Below are 22483 nucleotides of genomic sequence, written 5' to 3'. Positions count from 1 at the left end.
AAAAAAAAAAAACATGAATGCTTAATTTATTCTGCTATTTTAATGAGATTTGAGTGTCCTAATATATGGCCTGTGACCACATCCTGTATAGTTCTGAGTGCCACTTCCTCCTTTTTCCTTTTCTGCCAATCCTGCTTTTCCAGATTTCCTTAGTTTTACAGCAGCTCTGGTAAACTGGCAGCTCTGAAGTTTCTGGCTAGTTACTCTGCCCAAGATAGTCCAAGTTTATGTTCCTTTAAGGGCCACCTTCAACAGTAGCAGTGACTGACAGCCCTGGGTAAGGATTTGCATGGGTGAACATCACAGGGTAAGAACACTGTTGCCAGTGCTGTAGGCCTGGTATTTGTGTATGAGGAGAGTGTAAATAACGTATACATATGTATATCCAATATTTGTCAACAATTCTTGTTGCTTTTACCTCTAAAGTAGAGGTTTCTAACCCCAGTGTAAAGGAACATAAGGAGTGCTTATATAATATACTAATATTCTGTAGTCTTTGCAGTTGCCTACAGAAGAGATTTTAAGATGCTGTTAGTTATTTCTACCCAAAATACTTCCTCTAATGATTTTGAGAGCTCCCCTGATGACAGGACTGAGGGCTTGTCTGTGTTTTCTTCCTTTTCAACAGGACAAAGGAAAAACCCTGTTGCAATCCTGGTGGATGCATCAGCCCTTTCCTTTCGTGTGTTTCAGGAGGCAGGATGCCAGCTTCCAGGAATGGGTTGGGGTGGATTTTACTTTGTAGTCTGAAACTTTCAATATTTTTACCAGTGTTTCTTTCCTGTCTCCCACTCCAAATAAATAAAATAATCTCATTAAAAGTACAGTGTTATAGGAAAATGTTACAAACTGATTCACCAAACCCCACCAAAGCACAAAGGTATAAGAATACTTGACATTTCCTACTAGAGAAGAGGCAGAAAGCTCTGAACATACTTTTGTGAAGCTTGCCCACTGACAAAAAGTGGTAAGAAAATAACAAAAACTGCTTTGCAATCATCAGGTATCTCTGTGAAGGAGTTTCACTCAAGTTTGACTTCTCAGTTGTCTGAGCCTCCAACTGAGGAGGCAGAAAGGTCATCTTTCAAGAGCATTCTTGGAAACATTGCAGAGGGGAGGAGTGTGAGACTGTCTTGTGGAATTGCTGACAGTGCTCAACCTATTCTGTTGAAGTAAAGGCTTCTAGCTTGTGTGGTCAGATATCTTGATTCTTGCTGTTCTCAGGATCTAGGCTAATATGATGCAAGTAGCAGGCAATAAAAAATTGTTCCTCAGTCACAGTAGGAAATGTCTTAAGAGTCATTTCAATTGTATTTTTATCATAGTAATAAATGTACTATCAGTCTGGATTGAAAGAGCTCACTGTTCATAATTTCAAATGAGTGTCTTAATTGTATCTGGCTTTATCCTGATATTTATCAGAAAATTACACTAATTTATTCTACTGTCCAGGTTGTGATGTCATTCACTGGTCTGCACAACTGGCAAGGCTTTATGTAAAAAGATTGGGAAACAAAAACATTGACCCAGCTGTTTCAACCTATATAAGAATGAAGAGCTCTAACATATGTGAGCATCTAGGCATTGAAGCCAGCACGTGCTCACTGAAATGATCTGAAAATCCACAAATAGCTGTAATGATGGATTCTACCAGGTGCTTGGTCCTTGAGTGACTGAATTCTTTTCCCACCTGCCTCTTCTGTGATTTGCTTCTAAAACTTAACAGGCTGTTACAAAAAAACAAACAAAAAAACCCTTTCTTTGCCACCTCTGGTTGGAGCCACTTGAGGAAAAGGCACGGATAGACTCATAAGAGCCATGCAGTTCTGGAAAGCATCAACTTGGACAACAGTATGTTTACCAAACTGATCTACTTTGCTTGCTGTTAGCTTCCTTTTGGGAAGAGACATCAGTTTAATCTGTGATCAAACTTGCAATCAGAAAATGGCATAAGATTAATTATGGGAATGTTATTCAATTTCCACAGTCTATTAAGAACTGACTACTGCATGATGATAGCATTAATATTTACAGACTGCTGTGAGTTTTATTCAAACATGCTTAGGGTCAGATCCAGACTTTGTTTAAGATCTAGGGTTCTGCCTCACATGAGAGCTATGAATTTAGCCTGCAGGCTCAAAAAGGGAAGACAGATCAATCTGTTGGTGCAAAAGCTAACTTTAGGAGCTGAATCTGAATATTATGCAATAGATCTTGGGGAGCGTGGGGCTGGATTTTGGTTTTACAGTTGGACTCAAACTGGATCTGCATTTTTGTGTGTGACAGGTTTCAGCTTTCTCTATTATATATATTTTTTCCCTGCAATACCTGGGCACTCCAGAATGACATTTTACTTTGCTGTCTCCTGTTTACTGCAATGCAGATTTTGGATAGAATTGAAGATGTCCAGGAGCTCATATTCACAAAGGAGCCTGACTTGTTGAGAGCTTTTCTTCCTGTTCAGACTATGCACCTAACTGTAATTGTTGCTCACCTGGGAACAGAAGAAGAAGTAAAGAAGTAAGAATTCTACCAAATTCAAGTGCAGCTAACTAATCTGTAAATGTGATAACCTTATTTCTGTTGTTAATAATACTTTGAATAGGGCATACCCAGTTTCTTTATTAGGATTTTCTGATCAGTTTTTGCTTTTTTCTGACACATGATGAGGAAAGTTCTTTGTAAGAGCTAGATGAGATGCTTCAGGATTTGAAATTTTGTGCATCTGTCGTGGGGTGGGGGGAGAAGGCAGCGTGGCTGTGAATGGTATTACTGCTATTTTGTTTTTACCATAAACTAACTCAAATGTAAATTTTTCCCAAGCTGCTGCCTATTGAGAAGCCACAGTGTTTCAGATCAGCCATGCTTGGATCAGCTGGAAAACATTAACTGACAGATCATGTTGCAGTAAGGAAAACAAAAGTCTGTCTAGTTCCTTCTCAAGCTGTACTCCTTCAGTTCAATCTGGAGGCTGTCAGTGGGGTCCTCTGAGTTATGATGGGCATAGTGGAAGAGGACTTAGGAAAACAGCCCCATGGTTGGAAAGCTGCTAATATGGATGTCAAAGTAGGCAGACTAAGGCTCTAAGCCTTTTGCATAGGGCATGAGGAAAAAGTGAAGAGAGGTCCTTTAGCACAGGGGAAGGTATTGCTTGCTAGAGATGCGGAGAGCATCTTTCTCCAGGGGCCTTTGCCCACAGGGTGGATGACAACCCTGCCCATGGCAGTGGTGTTGAACTAGATGATCGTTAAGGTCCCTTCCAACCTAAGCCATTCTGTGATAAGCAAGGAAATGGCAATAAATAAATATTAAGGCCTTAGTATCATGCCAGTGTAACACAGGACAGAAAGCAGGATGCCTGGACAGAAAGCAAAATGCCTTGCTGCAAGGAAGTTTTTTTTAAAAAAAAAACAAAAAAAAAACAACCAACAAAAAGATTAAACAGAAAAAAATTAGCCCAAAAGATAGAAATGGCTAAGCAGGACTAAGATGGAAATGCAAATGACAGACTTGTATGTGCTTTATTTTAAATTGACCTGGTTTATTGTTCATTCAAGAAGCTTTTGGGAGGGCCTGAGGGAAAGTAGAGAAGAACCTTTATATAGGCTGAGGAGCCTGTGTGTGAAAGTCACCATGTACAGTAATTTGGTAATAAAAATCCCTGCCAGTGCTGCTGACTGGGCAGGCTGTCATCCAAGAGGATAGGAAACTAGAGGAGAGCAGTGATCAAAATGGGAATCAATCAGTTAGAGAGGTGAATGAAGCTAAGTAGTGTTAATGAACTTAAGAGTGAATGTGCGCCTGTAATACCGAAATAATAGCCATACCTAATGAACAGCAGATCTAACTTGCCAAATGCTTTTCATCCTTTATCTTCTACCTACCTGCAGTCCTATTAAAGCTGCAGTTCAGTGGCTCTGGCTCTACACTGTCATGTGAAAGAGAAGACTGCCTTAGTTGTTAAGTCAAGTATTTATCTACTCATGCTAATAGTACTGCTGAAACTTACAGCAGGAGGAAGGCATCTTCAGATCTCATGACACAAGCTCTTCCAGCAGTGTTTAATGGTAGTTTGGACACTACAGCCTTAAACAAGGGGCCAGGTTATCCCTGCTTGTTAAGTTGGAGGAAGCAGAATTCTCTACAGAGAATTCATTCCTTTTCCACCTTAAGTGCTGTCCTCAGCAAATTTTCATTCGCACCATCTCCAGGAGTCTCAAGAAGCAGCCGCTCTCATGTAATAGTTAATATAGTACTCAGAACTGTTCATAATGCTGACTGTTGTAGGCTAAAATGACCTTCATATGCATGAAGTACTTTTGTAAGAGGGTCAGCGCACAGAATTTGTGCCACCGGGATTGCAGTGCTGTTTTCCTGTTTGGATATTGTAATACAATAGCTAGATTATTTTTTCAAATAATGAAGCAATGTAGTCCAAACTTCTAGGTGTAATGATAAGTGAACTCGGGAAGCAGCAGCCCACGGACTGGTTTCCTGTGATCCTCAGTTGCAAAGTATTTTGTTATATGCATAAGGCATTACTGGAAAGCCTCTGCTGAGATCACGGGCCTGAAGTCTGACAGCATCCCTTTTCCAGAGGAACCTGTAGCACTTCAGTGGGTATTATATTACTGAGAGACATAACATTCACTTTTCAGGAACTAGTTAGTTAAATTCTGTTTGAACGTTTAAGTAAAGTGGTTGAAGTATTGTCTTTCAGTAATCCACTTCTTCAAAGATTTATGTGCACAGCAAGGTGTGTGTCAAAACTTTGAAATGGGATCCAGAGCTCCCACTGTAACCATCGTTTATTTTAAGAACTGTCCTTGAGTTCTGGAATATAATGGGGATGAATGTTAAGTGTGCTGCAGCTGGAAACATGGGTTTATGTAAGTTCTACAATAAAACTAGTGAACTGGCTGAAAATTGCAATGACAGAGGTTTAAATTACATGACAAATATAAGTTCAATTTTATCCCTTTGACTGCTTAGCAGTAACATATTTGCACAGACATTTCTGGCATGTTAATGACTTGAACATTCATTTTTCCAGCAAAGCTCACTTCTATTGTATAAACTGAAATTGTAGGTATTGAAAGACATAATTTTCTTAATGGTCATGCAAAGGTATTTGCACTGGAATATAGCGTACCTGTTACATCTCGTATAGTGCTACAGAGTGGCCAAAATCAGGTATATTATCTAATATTTAAAAAAAAAAAAAAGTATTTCCACATGTAAGTCAGACTTCTTTCAAAATACAATGGGTTTCTTAATTTTTTTAAGGGCTGTTCTGGCACTGAAGCAAAGCAAGACCAAAGTGGAAGCCATTTTGCAGGGTAAAGACCTTATTATGACATTTCATGGGATTGGACAGTTTAACAATCAAGTGATATATGTGAAAATGTCAGAGGAAAACCAGAAAATGCTTTGCAGAATTGCAGGTAAGTGCTTAATCTGATTCTTTACTACTAGTGGTAAACTAATTTGCAGAGACAGCTTTTCTAAGTGCTGGCCTGAGCTGTTGTGCTTGCCTATGATATGTTGTCTTTCCTTTGCCTCTTTCTATGTATTTAATATGAAGTTGACAGCTGCAGAAGAGGATAAGAGCTAAGTTCTTGCCCTAATTTGGGAGAGGTGAGAAGCACAGGTGTTCGACCCTACAGGAAGGCTACTACTCCAGCAGGCCCTGCAGCCTGGTGATGTACATAGGTTTTCAAATTGAAACCTCAGCACTGGGGCCCTATCCATTCTAGTAAACTGGAAGCCTTGAGAGTATTGACTTAACTTGAGTTTCAAAGTACTTTCTCTAAATTGGAGCATGCATGAAGTGGTTATTACTGCTGGGACAGGATGTGACAAACAGCAGTGTTTGCATGTACATGTGTACTACCAGCAGATCAATCTTTGCTTCCGCTGTAGAAGGTGGAACCAAAGTACAGGAGTGGCTTCTGTCCCCTATTCTAAAATTCCAAAGCAGCAATTTGTTCATGGATGTTCCAGTTCTTAAGTGTTTGCCTTCATCTGAACATATCATCTGAAGGGTTTGATGCTCCCCCCCCCCCCCCTTTCTTTCACTCTTCTGTTTTTAGGAGCTGGTTTAGCCTGCAATGCAGAACCTACTGTGTGTCCTGGGCTTCAACTTCCAACAGAGCAGAAATAATCAATATATGCTTTTTGTTTGTGAAAGGAGGCATAGTTCAACTAATGTTTCTCAAAAAGGCATACAGCACAAAGATACTGTGATCTTCAAAGGATATGTTTTTTTTTTCAGAGTAGTCTGTTTTCTCTTTAAGGATGCTTTATCCCTTCTCCAGTTCTTAGCTTTGACAATTAGTTTTGTTTCCTTCTCCTTCTACTCATTTTTCTCTTAGTAACCAGTGTTGCAACTAGACAGAAATGCCTCTCAACATCACCAGGTTCTTTGCATCAGCTAAATGAGCCACTTCACTGCCCATTACCTTTTGTTCAACTTCAGCATTTTTTTTCCTTATTGTTCCCTTCATGGTAGGGGTAATGTTAACTCAAAGCAGCTGTGCTTCTGTTGAAAGTAGTCTGACACTGTCTATACTTGTTAGGTTAGGTCCTCAACAAACTTCATGCTCAGGCTGTTTCTTCAAAAGTCTATTTGGCCCAAATAACCTGGACTGAAAGATGACAAAGTGGAAGGCATATGAGGCAGCTTCCTCTGAGATCAGTTTTTGTCCATCCCAGGCCATGAGATGTGCTTTAATACCACTGAAAAAGGGGACTGTTTAACTGTTTTGATGGAGCCCCATCCTAGTGCTTTCCTCACTTTCTTCTGAAAGATGAAGTGAATGCCTCCTCCTTTCTCTTGACTATTGCTGTTTCCCCCCGTTCCATTTCGCTTTACTGGGAATTTTATTCCTAATGAATCACAGCATGCACGATCGATCTTTATTGTGTTATTTTAGCAACAGCAAAAATACTTAATTTGGTTCTGCAGAATGTGTGCTATGATGTTGTTCTTACTATTTTTTAAAGGATATTGGAGCTGCATTAACACTGAAAATCATTACAGTAGTGAGTGTCTTGATTACTTCCTTATTCCTTTCTGTTTCCTGCCTGTGTTACCTCCACCTCTAGGATTCTGTAAACCCGGGGTCTACCCTCTGATCCGAACCTCTTTCCAGATAAACTGGAGAATAATAATTTTGATTGCAAACCACAAGAATACTTCATCAGTACTTGCATCTGTTTAACATAGTATGATTGTTCACTGATTGCCTGAAATACTTCCTTGGCTGAGAGACAAGCTACCAGCTTTCAAGCTGTTAACTCTGTCACCAATGGCTTTGTTGTTCAGAGAGGTGTAACTTCCAGTGTTTTTCTTTCTGCATAGTTTCTGTCCATCTCTAGAACTTAATGAGTCTGGGGATTATGCACATACATAGAAAATTGCATCATTTTAAATACATATGCGCATGCTTGTCCAGTTTTCCTTCTCCCTTCCTCCCTCAGCATAGAGTTAATAGTTATATAATGAGTAGGGATTTTTTTTTTTTCCTAACTTTTAATCAGTATTTTTCGTTGCTTGTGGGGAAGGCATGGATTTTCAAATGTTGCCTTGGGAAGCAGCTTGATGGCAAATTATTTGACTAGCAAAGGTCAAGCCACTCCTGCCAGCTGCCTCTGCCTCATTGTGCCCTTATCAAATTGTTGAAATTATCAATAACTTGTCAACAATTCAGCCTGTTTTAATGGAGTTTGCAACCTCTGAAGTGTTCCTGGGTTTTAGAAAAAAATAAAAATGTTTGGCTGTTCATTAGTTTTCATATCATAGACATAGAATCATTAAAGATGGAGAAGACCTCTGAGATCATCTGGTTGAACCATCCACCTACCACCAATATTGTGCACCAAACCACGTCCCTTAGTACCACATACATCATAGATTTCAGTTTTAAAGTGGAAATTCATCCTGCCTCTTGATTAAATAACTGCAATTAATTAGTAAAATACTGGATAATACTGACCTTTTCTTGTCACAGTGACATTGTCTACTGTGAAGGAGGTAATGTTTAATTTGTCATAGGATTTTCTTATAGTATTAACAAAATGAGCTAGAAAAGATGGTGCCTGGAAAACTGAGTGGTAAGCTTTGTTCTTTAACTGACTTCTTAACAATGCTTCCCAGCCTTGACTTTCCTTTCATCATTGGCCTTTATTGTAAAAATGTCAGGAAGACTTTTACCCTGCAGTAGTAACTTCTTACTGTTGCTTGGTGGGACTGGTTTTGAGTGAAGGTAAAGAGAGACTGCTCTGGTCTGTTAAGCTACCATTTACTAACTTTTGTTCATCCCGAGGATGATGTTTCTCCAGATGTGTGGAGAAAAACAGCTCTTCTCTAGAAAGAGCTCATATTGAGCTTGTCATGCTTTGGCCTAATGGTATAGGTGCTAGAGGAATTAACATGTTTCTTTGTGGTGTTAATATTTTTTTTATAAGGTACCAGAGGTGCTTCAGAGGTAGTTTGGTATGTCACCGTAATTACCAAGTACAATTTTTAGATGGCCTAAAGTATCTAAGTTTACATTGGACCTACAGCAAGACTGTACCCTTTTGCAGTGGCAGTTGAGGGGAGCAGGTGGGCATCCTGTAGGGCATCTGAAGTGGCATGAAGTGCTTGTTCAGGTAATTGGAGACTATTTATATATTTTCTAGATGGAAGACATAAAGCAATTGCCTTGGCAAAGTGACCAGACAGCCCCAGCTGCTGTTTCGTTGCGAATACTGTAGCAAAAAAAAAAAAAAGCATTAATTAGCTAAGCTACAGGCTTGCCTTGATATGAATGCTTATTACAAACTAGTAAATAAACATGCAGTTAAACTTCCCGATAGACGGAAACATAAAATGCAAGTAGGGTCATTTCAAGCAATGTACTCATCAAAATGTGGCATGCTATTTGTAACACATGCTTCTATGCCAAACCTACTTCTTCTAGTGCTTAAATGATTTAGGAGTAACAGATTGGTGTAATGATGTAGGCTCTGGCAAGAAGAACCATATAAATGTTGCAGGTTTCCAGGGCAAGTGCTGATCTTCATATTTTTGTCTCATTTATAGATTCAAGCTATAAAGACTCCTGTCAATAAGAAAAATTGCAAAATACTCCAGCTTCATCCAAAGCTTTCAGTGTTATTGGAGTTATTCTTCACTGTTGAGGTGTTTCTTGTTCTGCAACAGCTGTGTTTAATTCTGTGTTTGTAAGATTTGCAGAGGTCTGCCTGCTGGCTTCACCTTGCTGTCCTTGTGAGGCTGCATCCCACCCTTTGATGTTGATGAAAACCAAGGCATAGATCAACTTGATTTAATTTGGCTGGTCATTATAGTCCTAGGCTGAAAGACCTTGAATATAAATTTTGGAGTTGCTCACAGTCATTACTTTCAATGGGGGATAAGGTCTTACTGCTTTAAGCTGTGGCCAAAGTTTTTAAACTGACATCTCCATAAATGGTTCCTATCTTATCTGGAAAGGAATTCTGTTTGTGTGACTTTTCCTTCTCAATTTCTGTCTTGGCTGTGGAGTTGTACTTGCTTTGTGGATTTTGACATTTCTTTTTGGTAGTATTCTGCCTACTGTGTTGTTTATTTTGTCTGTTGCCCATGATGATCTGACAACCACTTCTCTCATGTTGTTTTAACTGTCTTGCTCAAGAAAGGAATGGTGAGAGTCTTATCTAACCCTTAACCTTCTAAATATTTTTCTTCATCTCCTGATTATTAGTTTATTTCTTTTTCTTTACCAGAAGCTGTGGAAAAATCTTTTAATGAAATGAATCTTGACATTTCATGGAGCAAGGATTTCAAACCACACCTTACTTTCTTAAAGCTCTCCAAGGCACCAAGACTGAAAAGAAAGGTAACTACATTTAAAACACCTCTTACTAGGAACTCTTCAAGAGACTTTCTTTCTAATTGGCTTATTTGGGGGGCACAGGGGGCTGTATGGTTAAGTGACCTATATTGCAATTAGAGGAAAAAAAATATTCTGTTGCTTAGCAAAGCTTGTAGATAGACTGGCCAAAACAGTTAAATTTCTTCATATCCAATTGGAAGAGATAGTGCCTCTTCCCCATACTGTGTTAAGACTGTAATGGTAGAGTACAGAGCACTTTCCTTCTTGTGTGGCCAGTAGAATCTGCATGAAAATACCATGTCAAGCTGATTCCATAGGGTGCGATGGCTTCTAAGCAATATTTATGAGAACAAGATTAATGTCATGTTGGAAGCCAGGCTGGTGCTTTGATTTATGCTAGGAATATGTGATGTGCTTTTCTAACCTTTACTGCAGCATTGTATGGTTTATCACATACAATTAAAATAAAAAACAACTCTGATTAGATTGTTCATTTCCCAGTGGAATACGGTCCTGCTTGTTTCCAGGAATAGTTCTTGTATTTATGAGTCCAATATATTGCAAACCTGAAACAGTAAAGGAGTATGCACAAAGAAAACAGAAAATGTTATAATAGCTGGGGAAAATGACCTTGTATTTGTGCACTTCAAGTACTTCATATTGACTTGATAGCTGCCTTCTGTATACATGGTACAATCAAAGTTGGTTAGCACTGATAGTTCTGCGCTGGAGGCTCTTTCTTTTATACTGCCTATAGGGAATTTAATGAGCTCAAGCATCAGCAGTATCTAATGCAAAAAAAAAAAAAGTGCAATAGGAAAGTAAGAATTACTGACTTTTATCTAAAGCGTAATCACACTTCCTTTTATTATCCAACTTAAAGTTTTGGGCACCACTGAAAAGAGCTTGACTGCATTTTCTTTGCACTCTTCCTTCAGATATTTATGTACTTTGAGATTCTCCTGAACATTCTGCAGACTCAACAGCCCCAGCTCTATTAGCCTTTCCTCATAGGTGAGAGGCTCCAGTCCCTTCACTGTCATGGCCCTTCACTGGAGTTTCTTCAGTAGTTCCATGTCTGTTATATGGGGGAATCCAGAAATGGATGCAGCACTCCAGGTGTGGCCTTGCCAGTGCTGAATAATAGGAGGGATCACTTCTCTTCACCTGCTGGCAGTACTTTGGCAATATAGCTAGCTATCATTGTGACAAGGGCACAATGACTCATGTTCAACATGGCGTCCACTAGAACCCCCTGGGTTCTTTTCTGCACAGCTGCCTACCAGCGGGTGTAGGACTGTTCTTCGCCTCACTGAGCTTCATGAGGTTCCTGTCAGCCCATCTCTCAGCCTTTCCAGACCCCTCTAGATGGCAGTACAACCCCTGAGTGCATCAGTCAACCCTCCCTGTTTTGTATTATCTGTAAACCTACTGAGGGTGCACTCCCCCATTGTCCAGATCATTAATAAAGATGTTAAACAGGACTGGATCCAGTACTGACTCCTAGGGTGCTCTGTTAGTTACTGGCCTTGTACTAGACTTCACCAATGATCACCACTCTATACCTTGCCACTCAGTGAGTTTTCAGTCCAGACCAGGCATCAGCAGATACTCTGAAGTTCTTAGAGGAATCAGTGTCAAAAGCACTGCCAAAGCCTACATAAATATCTGCTGCTCTCCCCTCATCTCCCAGTTATATTGCTCATTTCTGTCCTCATATTCATATGCATCTTAATGTTCTTGCTCCTAAAATACTGTTCTACTCATCGGGACCATGATGTATAAGTGCAGCAAGGTTATGTATTAACTTAGTTATTAGGGCACATGGATGCTGTGTGCCCACATACAGTCTCTACAGGGCTTAACCCTAGATAAAGGTTTTAATTTCAAAGAGCGAACTGGAATATTAACGCATGGGTTTTGAGATCTGACATACCAAACTGAAAATTATAACAACTTGATTTGTCTCTTCTCAAGTCAAAATGTAGGGGGTAGGGAAGGAAAGTTGTGTATTTCTATAATAGTCCCTTCCTGAAGACTGTTGGAAAGAAACAAATCTTCACCTTCCTAAGCACTAGAAGATGCCAAGGTATGAGTAAGACAGAATATTGTTTTATGCTAGTATGGCATCACAGTTATTATGATGCCATCTACTGGCTGTAATTACTTTACAATGTAACTGTGTCCCTGTAATATGGATCCAATTTACATATTTCATACAACTTCAGTGCCTTTTATACAAAGAGAAATGATTAACACTTTATTTTTTACATGTCAAGAATGCTTTTTCCCAAGAAGGTGTGTAATACAGATACAGTTCTTGCAGCCTTTGTTCCCCTTTATGGGAAAAGAGGATTCAGTCCCCTTTAAAACTTCAAGTTCAAACGTTGATCTCAGGAAACTGTGCATCTTTGACTTTGTGTCTGAAGGTCCCAATAGGTCTGGGAGGGGTTGGTTTGTGTGCCATTTAGCTTGAATTGCTACCAAAGGAGCAGTGTATGCTGCTTGTTGATGACATTCAAAATGTGTACCACATCTCTAGCATAAATATAAAATATGGGCTCTGCAGACTTTTCTGACCTCAGTTCTCAATGAGTCAAAAGGGAATAGCTCACATCTTCAGAGAATCCACTTCAGTGTCTGCTGAAGAGCCTTTTCCAGTGCACAAAGTCAGTCTCCAGTGCTGGGCACTGTCCTGCCCACCTGTGCCAGACCAGGGCCAAGTACCACCATATAAAAGCAGGGGGATGTTTGCTCCTGCTTTCATGGTATGTCATGCTGCTTACTGTAGATTCAGTTGGTGCAAGTCTGCGAACAGGTGCTATCCAGCCTGGATTGATAGCAAGCCTATGGAATCCCTTACATTAAAATATTCTGGTTTTGATGAAAAAGGCAGCCCTAATTCTGCTCTTTGGTGGCTACTTGATAAGCTGTCTTTGTGACCTTTCAAGACTTTCTATCATCCTCCTAAATGTGTAGTGTACGTTTATAGCTAGTAGTGTTGAGGTGATGTACCTGGGTACCTGACTGCCTGGCTCTGATTGATACGAGGGTGCACAACTTGCTCAGTTATACTCTGAAGTACTTTGGCCATCTGGGTTGCACTGAGGGGCAGCAGTGCCTGAATGATTTGTAGTGTTTGTTGTTGGAGCTCTTTGCATCTGGGCGCCACTGGCTGTCATTCCCACCTGGTGCATGCCTGCTCATGCAGAGACCTGCCAAAAGGGCTGTTACAAGGAGGCTTGTAAGGAGATCTCTTGTTCTTTACGGATGCACGCCCCTGAGCATTTCAGAGCTGAACAAAACGACTGAGACTTCTTTAAAGGGATGTGTTGCAAAGGGTTCCTCAGAGTCTTAATAGTGCGCTTTCAGTTAGGTTCATCCTCCTCCTTCACTCCCTTATTTAATTGGCAGCCTGTTGCTGGCAGGGATTGTGTCGTCATCCCTGGTGATCTTTGCACAGAAGAGCCAGTGTTGCTGTGCTTGAGTTTGTTGGGAGGAAGGACTGCAAGGAAATTACTTGAACTACACATCAGAGTATGGGGGACCACTGACTTAGGAACTATTCCCATCTTGGTAGTCCTAAATTATGATGATTTGATAGGCTTTGATTAGGGCAGTGGAAGCTGCTTTTTCTTAGTTTGTGAAACAAATGTATCAGCATTTACAAACGTGTTTTGAAGAGTAAGCACTTCCATTCACACAGTGTCTGCAGAAGCATTTGATTGTTGAGATAAGAATAGTGTTTGGCAGCTACATCAGAGTGGCAGGGATCTTTTCCCCTTTTTTCTTACAAACTTTCTTAAATGAGCTTGTTTTCACAATTATAGAATTGTTAAGGACAGAAAAAACCTCTAAGATCATAAGTCACAGAGTTAAATTTCCTTTGAATACTTCTCTGCTAACAGGGAAGTAGCTGCACCAGCTGTATTTTGAACTTGTGATTTAAACACTACTGTGAAATGTGCACATCAAGAAGGATAAATCTTTCAGTCTGTGGAGGTAGCAATGGGTTGAGAAACTAAACAGATTCAGCCTTAAATGGAGTAAAGAAATCCTCCTGAAGGCAATTCAGGACTCTAGGAAATAAGTTTGCCTGTGTTGTTGTGACTGCTAACTTGCTTGTGATATCTGAAATTCCATAGATGTGTTTGAGTAATAGCAAGGGAATTAAACTAATCTGTTTCTGCATCTCTGTCTCTGTTGGTGTGTTCTGGCTTGTGGGGGATTCAGCAGAAGATAAACTTCTTAAAAATCAGCTATTAGTACTGTTATATCACTAACTTCAGCACTACATATGAAGTAGATATTGTTATCCTAATGGGGGTGGGTGGGTATTTAAGGTATACTTAAAGTACATGATGAGTGTAACTTATTTGTGCGTGTGTAAATGTCACAATGCTCTCTCAACATTTAGGGCTTCAGAAAAATTTGTTCGGATCTGTACAAAGAGTATGAAGACAGTTATTTTGGCACTGAGGTCTTCAGTCGAATTGATCTCTGTGCCATGCGTAAGAAGAAACAGGAATCTGGTTACTATTACTGTGAGTGTTCAATTCATGTGGGCTCCAGAGGTGCAGAAGAGAGCAAAGAACAAGGAATGCAGACAGAGGGTGTGAAAGTAACAACCAGTGAAGCCCCTTCAAGTGCTGCAGGGGCTGATACAGGAGTGACTGCTGCGAGCTGTAACCTTGCCTTGCGTTCAGTAGTAGCTGACAATAAAACATCTGAAAACATTGCTGAGGCTTTAATTGCGAGTGAAGAGAAGGAAATCAACGAGGTCAATGAACAGCCTGAAGCCACAGATGAGACTTCTCTTGCAGCTGATGAGGTCTGCTCAAAGTTGGTGCGCGGCCTGTTGCTGAGTGTGGAAGAAGAATGGGAAAAAGCCAGTGTTGTAGATGGTAGCCTGCAGGAAACCAAAGCAATAGAATCTGCACCTGATGTGCCAACAAGTTCAGGATGAAGTTATCATAGCCCTCTGTGATCTGTGCCCACCTCTGGTGATGGTGAAGGAAGGCAAGTGGTGTGGCATTGGGCTGGGGAAGGAGGTGCAGGGATAGTGAGTTTTTGACAGGAAACAGACTTTCTTGGAGACTGACAGAAACAGAAGTAGAAAAAACTGAGAGAAAATATCATGGAACACTGTGTCCTAATGGTGAAATGCCTGGGTCTAAAGTAAAACAAACCGCAGGTGTCTGTTTGTACCAAAAAGATAAATTTGTCTGGGGCATACAGGATAAAGCAGAAGCAATGCACTGAAGCCAGAGCAGATGTCAGAAGTGTGTGTTTCAGAAGCAGAGGTTTCTGCCTTGGTCGTATCTCTTCTCCCTGCCCATTCTGCCTGCTCTGTGCTGGCAGCCCCTGGCTCTGCCCTCTCCCATGGAATGCACGCAGCTGCTCTGGGTTAAGGTTCTGTGCTGTTTCTGTGACACAATCATTTATGCTGTGACTGGTGGGGCTTCAGTTGTTAATGTGCTTGCGTGGAATATGTGCTTTGGTTCCAAAAGTAGCTACTTAATGTGAAAATTTTGTCTGACTTATGGAAATGGATTATTTTATTCCACCACAAAATGCTGTAATACCAAGAATTTTTCTTTACACATGAGTTGTTAAGGAAGGACAGGAAGGGTGATCATAATGAACTAATCTTGTAAAATGCCTTGGAGCAGATGAGGCACCACGGTCTTTCTCTAACCCTACGTAATGTCGTAGTCCCAGGACAGGACAAAACAGAACCGGATTCACTTCGGACAGGACGAGGTTAAGGGCTTTGTGTCGCTGCTGGGACTGAAGCCTCCTCGCTTTGCATGCTGCCCCCCGAAGCCACGGCGATCCGTGCCGGCGGCTCCCGGGCATGGCAGAATGGGGCCGGCAGGTGGCACTGCGGGAGAGCGGCGGCACCGGGAGGGGAGGGATGCGCTGCCCTGCTGCCTACATGGGGCTTGGGCAGCTCCGGAGGGGCGATGAGGGTGGGAAAGGTGGCCAAGAGCCTGGAAAATGCTGTGCATCCCGTTCTGCTCCACCTGGTTATTTAAAAATGATGCTTGGTCTTGAAAAGCCTTATTTCTTCAGAAAAATGTGTGCGCTGTGGGGGGAGAAGTGTAATAGTCCTTCAGAAGAGAAGTATCAAGCATATGTGTTTGACTTCCATACATAGCGCATGGCAATATGGCTCTGGGCAGTGTACCTAGTGTGCACTCTGTTAAACTAACATTGTGAAATGAAGCTGTCCAGCTGGTTACCGGCCGTGTGAGCCTGGATGTGTGTCCTGGTTGTTGGGAGCAGAGGGAAGCCAGGTTTGGGGGCTGGTGTTGAGTGGGAGGACAGGGCTGGCTCTGCATGCAATGAACAGCTTTGTGCCCCGCACTGAGGTTCGGAGCAGCGCTTGGCACAGCATTTATTTGTCACTCCGCTGAAGGTTGCGCACTTGTGAAAGCCATGTCCCTCAGTGGTCTTCTAAATGCAAATCTGAGAGCGGCTATTCACCGCTGCTCTGAGGTCTTCAAAATGCGGCTCAACTGCACAGTGCCAGAGGGAAGGCTTTGAGATTAATTTCAGAGAGTAGTTACCAGCAAGGCTTGTAACTCTCTGCATCAGCACACTGGGGACGAAACTGTTTTCCAGAGAACTTTGCCATAAACACAGTTTCCTCAGTGTATTTAATGATTCCCTAATTGGGCAGAGGATCAAGTAGAGTCATTCATCTTACAAACCTAAGTGGATTCAATGGCCTAGGACCGAGCACACTTTACAATGAGCTGTATTTGTTCTTGTTGAAAATGTTAATTATCTTTTTATAGACAGATGGCACTGGAGTGTAGCAAATGTGTGGTGAACCTGCGCTCAGAAACGTCTGGGTGTTAAATGCCTACAGATTCCAATTTAAGTTTAATTCTGTTTTAGGAATATTGTGATCCTTGTGGGGTAATTAATTTCACTTATCTTAAGAGTATAGTAGCGTTGTTTTGGTACATTAAGTTAAAGTAAACACTTAAGTTATATTGCTACAATTAATCTTCATAATTTACAATAGTGCTTAGAACAAAATGTATTTGGTAGACAGTGTTCAGCTCTTTATCCTTTAATGACAACTAATTCAAAACAAGTTTCTGTAATGTTATTCAAGTTATAACAGCATATAAAAGTATACTTTCAGCTTCATGACGGAGAGTGTAACGGGGATTTTGTTGCTCTGCTTTAGGCATAGGAATTCATGTTGTAGTCCCCTGGTGTAATTTGTTCAAAATTAATTGAAATATATTTGATTATTAGTGGGTGAAAATAAAATAATTGTGCTGAATAAGCAGATCAATTGCCCTTTGTGATTTCTGTGGGTAAATAATAACTAGAATCTAGGTCCAGATGCAAGTTTGATTCATTTTTATATACTTCTGCACTTACTGTTATTTTCATGATACTGTTTTCCCCTTTGTGGTCTCTAACTTGCTTGTTTTTTAAGTAATTTGCTGTATAAGCAATGGTTTCTATAGAAGATGAATGTAATCTCTGACTTTATTTCTAATTGGATTTAGTTTAATGTAACTTGAGTTACTGAAACAATGGTTCAAACTTCAGAGCGAGAGAGAACTCGCATTAAATATTACCCACTGGCTGTGTTTAAGATCTATATGTGGAACTGAATTACCATGATAATTGTTTTTGAAGCAAGTTAAGGAAACTTTGAGACCAGCATTTCCCCCATTCTTGGCTGATTTACTTTATTTGGTTATATGTAAATTGTTCTAAGAAACAGGATGCAAAAGCTGAGATGTTCTGTAAATACCTTACTTTGGATGCTGCTAGACAAAAACCAGCAGGCCACTTGCCGTCTGAACAGCTGGGTTTGTGCTTCTGGACATTACACTTTTTTTGGGTGTTAAAAACAACTGAGCCAAGAGCCCAGTATGTTATCTTGATATAAAGGTCTTGGCTAGTCCAGTTGGATTTCCCTTCCCATAGTCCTGTATTTTTTGCATGTGCAAATCCTTCACATCAGGAAGATATGTTATTTTGTTGCTGGCATAGCAAAGCCATCAGAAGAACAGTTGGTTTGGCTTGGTACCTTGTGGTCTTCTAGCTGTGAGGGTGTTAGATGCCTGATCCTGTTTTAGAGGGGATGAGTAGTGATTGGATCTCCTTTCTACCTCAGCTTCTTGCTGGGTTCATCTTGACATGTGTATTCTGCTGTCATTAGCTAAGGCTTCTGTCTTTGCAGTATGCTATATAATAACAGCCTTATTTTTCCTGTACTCGTGCAGTTAGAATGAAATAACCATCTATTTGGTAGATGAGTGCAACCCAAGTTCTCAAAACTTTCCCACTCCTGACATTTTTCTTAGTTTTTGCCCTCATGAGACTGATCTTGGCCTTGAAGCAGTTTCTTGCACAGTACCATTCTTGTACGGTTACCCTGAACCACCCCAGCTGAAGGGCTACAATCACATAGCTTAGAGTGTGGCCTGCTTGCAGTACTCAAGAGCCTTGATGAGATGAATTCAAGCCAAAATTACAGGCTTTCCTGTAAAATAAATGGAAGATATCCTCTTGTTTATACTGCAGTGAAACTACAGACATAGGACTGAAAGACACTGCTTGATAAGTACCTTCAGTCAAAAAGCATTATTCTGGGAAATACTTACTCTGCTGAATATTCTCGGCTGATCAGAATTATAGACAGAAAGGCACACATCTGTGGGCTGGTAAAACCTGAGCAACTTTGTGATTGTGTTGTACAGCTTACTCTTCCAAACCACTCCCTGGTGTGCTGAAGTCCAACTGCTGTGTAGGCTTAACACATCCAAAGCTCCCACTGCAGATTTCAGCCATTAGTCTCCGCAATGGAAATATGGGGCAAGCCTCATAAATAGTCTTTAAAAATCATAGATTTGGGTTGGAAGGGACCTCAAAGATCACCTAGTTCCAGCCCCCTGCAATGGCAGGGTGGATCAGGTTGTCCGTCAGTTTGGAGATTCACAGATACAAGCATGGAAGGGATGTAACTTAGAATGGTGTAATGGTACAGATATATCAATGTAAATAAGAAAGAAGCAGATAAGTTTAAATGATTTCACTTTGAAGTTATAAGTTGCTAATGGAAGGAAGGTACTCAAAAATCACATCATTTCCTAGATTTAAAAGAGATTGAAGTGCTTTCTGAGAAACAAGATACTTCAGGCATTCAACGCACAGCTTATCTCCTGGTTACTGCATACTATCTATCCTGTTGGCTGCAGGACTTGAGGTGATTCCATGCTGGTTTTTAAGAAGTGCATATGAGAGCCATTGCTTAGTTGACTGTTATTTTTCTACATATAAAGCAGTTACCAGCACTTCTAAAGGTGATTCTTAAAATTAGCTCTTCTCAGCTCCTTTATACCCAGGAGATACACAATCCCCAGTTGGCCATTTAGAACAATGAAAGCATGTCTCCTTTTCCCACTGCTGAGAGCAGGTTTTTCTGTAGAGACTGTGAAGCTGCTGCTTTCATGGCCTGTGGATGGGATCTTTGGCTATACCTTCAGTTACTACTTTAGTTGGAAACTTCTGGCAGGTTGAATCTACCCTTCTGTTTCAAACAGCTCTAATTAGCATACTTATGGCTTTAAATCATTGCTGTGATGAGATCAGCCATTTCTTAGTTACCTTCTCTGCCTGGGACACCTGTTTTACCCTAAGTGCATATGTTACTCCATGTGTTGTTCCAGAATTTCAGCTTTTCATTATTTACTCACTTCTCAAGGCTCTGTAGAAGTGATGTGTTTTAGTTGTGCATAAACATGATGATTTATATACGCTATGCTGATGCAGTATGCAGATCTGAGATCTTGTAACATAATTGCTTACACTCTGTGCCATAAGAGAATTATTTGTTTAAACAAAAGCTGATGAAGTTGTAGCCCTTGACAGAGGAGAAGCAGAACCAAGCAAGTCTAAGGGCTCTCCTTGACAGGACCTGCTACCACTCCTGTATTTTAATATGGGAAGTGTACATTAACCGCTGTCTTGGGGTCATGAAGATGAAGTACCATCATTGTTCATCAACCATAGAATTTTCAAGAGAAGGCTGCATATTTAATATTGTGTCCACTTACTCTGTGTAATAGCAATTTATTACCTCATAGGGTAGGAAAGAGTAAAAAAGATTAAGCAGTCCCATGGTATCAAACATTTTGAATACATGCTGACAAATGAGTATATTCCTTACTGCCACCACTCAGGACACCAAAAACTCCTGCTGACAAAGCCTTCCCTGCTCCTGCTGTTGTTAGTTATACCCCATTTCTGTGTTAAAGAAGAAATGTTTTAGGAATGTCTAAAAATATCTGGGGGTAATCTTTGTTTTCCCTGCAACTGATAAGCATTCCAGCTGCTCAGAGGAATCTGCTATTCATTTTAAAATAATTCCAGTATCTTATTTGTTAAATTTCCTAATGTTTTAACATCTTTGATATACTGAAGCAGCTGGGCATTTCTGTACTCTGGTGGGGTGGAAATGCCACTTCTAGCTTGGTAAAACTTGGTAAAAGAGACAGCTGGAAAATGGCATGGCTGAGCACAGGAACCAAACCTGATTCCTGTCTCCTACCCTGCTGTTTATTTAGGATGAAATTGAACTAAACATTTGTCTGGGTCTGATGGAAAAAAATTCTACTCCCACCCCCTGCTCCCCCTTTTTATGGTGGCAGCATTACCTAGATTTGCCTAAACTACAATTGAGATTGTTTTATCCATAACTGTAAAATAAACTGACACTGTACTGTATGTTTTGGATACCTACTGCAGCTTATTGGAAAACATTGCTGTTGAAATCTCTGCCCATGTGAGAATTAGTTCAACCTGCAGGTGAAATATTAGGCAGCACATTATTTGTTTAAGCGGAGGACTGGACCAATTTGCTTGTGAAATTAAAGGTATAGTAAACACTACTGTAATAGCATAATTACTTTGAATGCATGAGCTTCCTTTGCCTCATCCCCTCAGCACAGCACTGAGCTCACAGATCCCAGAACTGGGCTGTGCCTTTCATTTGGGGCTACAGCCCTCCATAGCAGAAGCAAAGCAAGAGTCCTTGCAAAGAGCATTGCTAGGAAGGCAGCCTCACCACTCCTGCATATTAGTTCTGAACAGGTCCTTAAAAAGCTCAGTTGCTTTGTTATCAGGGTGATGGGCCAAAGCTCTACTTTAAGGGTCTAAGAGAGTGAACTGGCCTCCCTGTCTATTTTTGTCTTGGTCTCTGATCAGAGGGTGAGAGCTGTAGCCTTAGCACATACCCCGGTTTCAGTGCTGCCAGCCCAGATGCTGCACAAGTTGCAAAGACAGGCAAAAGGCTGCACCGGCAGATGGATTTAAGTCTCCAAACCTGAAACAGCTGCTATCATCACCTTCTGTGCTACCACACTGGTGCCAGGCTTCACCAGTTCCTATTTAATTTGCTGCCTGAAACAGAATGGCATCCGCTGTCCAGTATTCACTCTGTCCTTAACCATTCTGTAGAGATGTTTTAGGACGGTCTTTAGCAAGTTATTTCCTGTAATTTGTGTACAACAAACCTGGAAGATGATGAAAGACATCAGTGTTTCAGTGTCTTGCCTGCAGGAGGAAGATGCCTCAAAGATGAGGGATGACTGTCCTGGTTGAAGAAAGGCACTCAAAGGCTCTGTTTCACAGCAAACTGGTTGAGTGGTTCAGAAAAGTCACTTGGAGACAGATATTTGCATGCCATCATCATTGTGTACAGGTGCCTTCTTTCTTCTCTATTTAAATAATGTAGATCTGGTCTTTCCTCACTTCATCTGTGGCTTTATCTCTATATGTCTGGTTTTACAGGTGAAGATAATTGCTCTCTGTTCCCAAGGCATGCTAGACAGAAATATGTTGAGGATAGTGAGGTGAGCTGATGCTACTTTTGTAGAGTCCCTATTAGCATTTTAAATAGGTTCTATTAGACCAAGAGGCCAAATTGCATGTCCTTAAAGTGTGTTTTCATTGTAAAGTCAGTAAAATAAAAACAACAACAAATGCTACGGCCCTTAGGGAGAGATCTAAAGTACACTTCAAGAATGAGGGAAGAAGGCACTTCTGTGGTGTTGTGGAAGTACCACATTAGCTCATGGGAAGTTTATCCTGATGGAGCTGCCTCTGATGACTTCTGGCACATGGCAGCAACATCAGTTTGCCAGGTGCTGGTGCTGTGCAGTTCTGCTCCTTTAAAATGGCTGATTTGACTTGTGGCAGCTTGGAAGCTCTGCACACATACAAGAAAAAACTGTGTGTCTTGGCCTTCTTTTACTCTCAGATGGGTCAGAGAAGATGTGTCAGCACCATGCCAAATGTTACTCACAGAGATGAGCAAACAGCACTCCCAGGTTGTGTGGTGGCTCTCACTTCAGGGGCTCATAAACTGGAGGCTTCTCAGGGTGAGGAAGGATGCTCTGCCGTCTGCACAGTGAGAGAGTCTTGGCTGCAGAGTCAGGGTTATACAGGGTTTTATATATATATATATATATATATATATATACAGTGTGGCTTCCATGTGCTTGGTGGCAATTATCCTCTGGCCCTGTAGGTTGTTTTCTTCAAAACTGGAATTCACTTATACC

At 40.8% G+C, this 22483-nt stretch overlaps 1 protein-coding gene across 1 annotated transcript in view; it reads left to right on the top strand.

The window, feature by feature from the left end:
* Positions 1-17189, top strand: part of LOC124417743 (A-kinase anchor protein 7 isoforms delta and gamma-like) — a 33113-nt gene extending 15924 nt beyond the window's left edge. The window contains exons 3-5 of the mRNA XM_046937867.1: positions 5287-5444; positions 9772-9884; positions 14299-17189. Of these exons, the coding sequence (XP_046793823.1) occupies positions 5354-5444; positions 9772-9884; positions 14299-14847 (753 nt within the window). The 5' untranslated portion in view covers positions 5287-5353 and the 3' untranslated portion in view covers positions 14848-17189. The remainder of the gene's footprint in view (positions 1-5286; positions 5445-9771; positions 9885-14298) is intronic.
* Positions 17190-22483: the final 5294 nt, after the last annotated feature.

The sequence above is a fragment of the Gallus gallus genome, chromosome 2, assembly GCF_016699485.2.
Source record: "Gallus gallus isolate bGalGal1 chromosome 2, bGalGal1.mat.broiler.GRCg7b, whole genome shotgun sequence".
In the NCBI taxonomy this organism is placed as follows: domain Eukaryota; kingdom Metazoa; phylum Chordata; class Aves; order Galliformes; family Phasianidae; genus Gallus; species Gallus gallus.
Note: the sequence above shows the minus strand (reverse complement) of the source record. Positions and strands in the feature narration are given on the sequence as shown.